Source organism: Camelina sativa, chromosome 13, assembly GCF_000633955.1.
Source record: "Camelina sativa cultivar DH55 chromosome 13, Cs, whole genome shotgun sequence".
Classification (NCBI taxonomy): Eukaryota; Viridiplantae; Streptophyta; class Magnoliopsida; order Brassicales; family Brassicaceae; genus Camelina; species Camelina sativa.
The window spans coordinates 15390597-15392718 of NC_025697.1; the positions used below are offsets into that span (position 1 = coordinate 15390597).

The 2122-nt window shown below is 29.6% G+C and overlaps 1 protein-coding gene across 1 annotated transcript in view; it reads left to right on the forward strand.

Moving 5' to 3' along the window:
* Positions 1-460, forward strand: part of LOC104736831 — a 3726-nt gene extending 3266 nt beyond the window's left edge. Inside the window, exon 3 of the mRNA XM_010456892.1 lies at positions 10-460. Coding sequence (XP_010455194.1) covers positions 10-72 — 63 coding nt within the window. The 3' untranslated portion in view covers positions 73-460. The remainder of the gene's footprint in view (positions 1-9) is intronic.

Sequence of the window (2122 nt, forward strand, 5' to 3'; positions counted from 1 at the left end):
CCTCAACAGGTGAAGCAAAGATTACGACATTGGGCACAAGCTGTTGCATGTTCTTTGATGCAATCTCACTGATGAGTGTAGATGTTGCGACTTTACGTTTCAACGTAAAACACTTATTTTTTGTTTACTTTTGTGGGTGAAATAGGACAGAGAAAGAATCCTACTACGAGGATCTATCTGAACAAAAAAAGATAGTAAAGTTTTGGGAGAAAAAAATAGAGAGAGTAAGAGATTATGGTTCTCTCTACATACTTGTGCAAAGCGAACAAGATGAAAAGATGACGTAGCCCTTTCTTATTCATTTACTGGATTATTAACTTCTAATATATGGTCGTGTAATTGTTACGATGGTTATTTTGAGGGATGTTTTCCATATTTTTTACGGCTTTATAGTTTGACTTCATAACATTTTTGACAATATTTTTAGTTGTGTATAATATCTGAAATACAATAGGAAAGAAAAGAGAATAACAAAAGATTGGTTTCTTGTTCAGACCAAGACTCATGGGTCAAAACCGGGTACAGAAGAAGATGATTCAGATCTAAATTGGATCAAAATCAGGTTAAATTTAGTTTAAGTCAAACCGAAGTAAGTAGTTATTGGTTTAGCGATTGTTTCAATTGAAGATGTAGAAGAAATCTAGATGAAAAATATAAAGTTGATATAGTTTCTTTAGAAAAAACGTTTTTGTGGTGCTTTTTGAAGAGTCAAAAAAGATGGTATATGTCTTTGCTGTCCATCAATCGTAAAAACGGTCAACTACCTGTTGTTTAAATGCTCTTTCACGCGACTTGTCTGGGCCATATCTCCCATCCCAACTCCACCAGGTAGTGAAATGCTCGAACTCTACCTATCAAAACATATACTACATCTTAAATACAAACATGTTGCACCCCAATTTAGGTAATGAAGGCAGTATAGCTCCCTGGATTCTAATGAGAACGTAGAAAAGTAGAAACGAGTATCACTTCAAAGGGAAAGATTATAATGCGCATGAGGTGGTGCAAAGAGCAAAAAAAAAAGGAAAAATGGAGACTTAGAGTCTTAGACCATCTCCAATCCATCTCCATTTTCATCTTCATAATGGAGTTTGAAGTCAATTTTGCTCCAACTCATTTCCATTTCTATCTCTAAAATAGGAATTTCTATTTTTTCTGTATATTTGGAGATCTCTATATATATTTTATACAACAATTGTGAGATCTCTATTTTTTACTCCAAAATAGAGTAGAGTTGGAGTAAAATCCAACTCCAAAATTATTTTACTCTATTTTAAAGAAAAAAATAGAGAAATGGGTCGAAGATGCTCTAAAATAAGAAAAATGGAGTCAGCAGTTTGATGAGGCAAAGATGGATCATATCTTGAAAAGGTAGTGAAATGACTGTTAGAAAAGCGAAATAATCTCTTTCTTTTGGGAGTTATGATCTTAGGTTGTATTTTATGATGCATGGGTGAAACCCTATGTAAATAAGACAATATGTAATTAAATTCTTGATTAATGTTAGCTGAGGTTGAGCTAAAATATATATATTTTTTTTAAACCCAAAAGTTCAGGTAGAAAAATTGGAAAAGCAATGGGGAATAATGAATAACTAGGATTTAGCCTGTGTACACCGCGGTAGAACATATATTTTTGTTTTCTATATAATATTTTTTAATATATATGTATTTCTTACAATTTTTAAAAATAGGTTTCTAATTTGTGGAATTTTTGTTAATTATTATAGTTGTAATTATAAATATCGTTACACCAACAACATATACTTTTTTGTTTTTATATAATAGTTTCAAATGTATTATATGTATTTTTTACAATTTTAATAAGAGGTATCTAGTTTTTTGAATTATTATTGGTTGACATAGTTCTAAATTATATAATTTTATTTTTAATATTTTATTGTTGAATTTTGTTAGTTGAATTTTTAGTATTTTTAGTATTATATGATTACATATGCAATTTATTAATTTAGTATTCAATTACATATTTAATTTGAGGTGTCTAAAACGTAAAAAGTTAACAATTCTAGTTAACTCATCCTACATTGAACTAATACCAATTCCAAATTATGGTCGATGATCCAAAAACACCTGTCAAAAAAAAAAAAAAAAAAAAAAAAAAA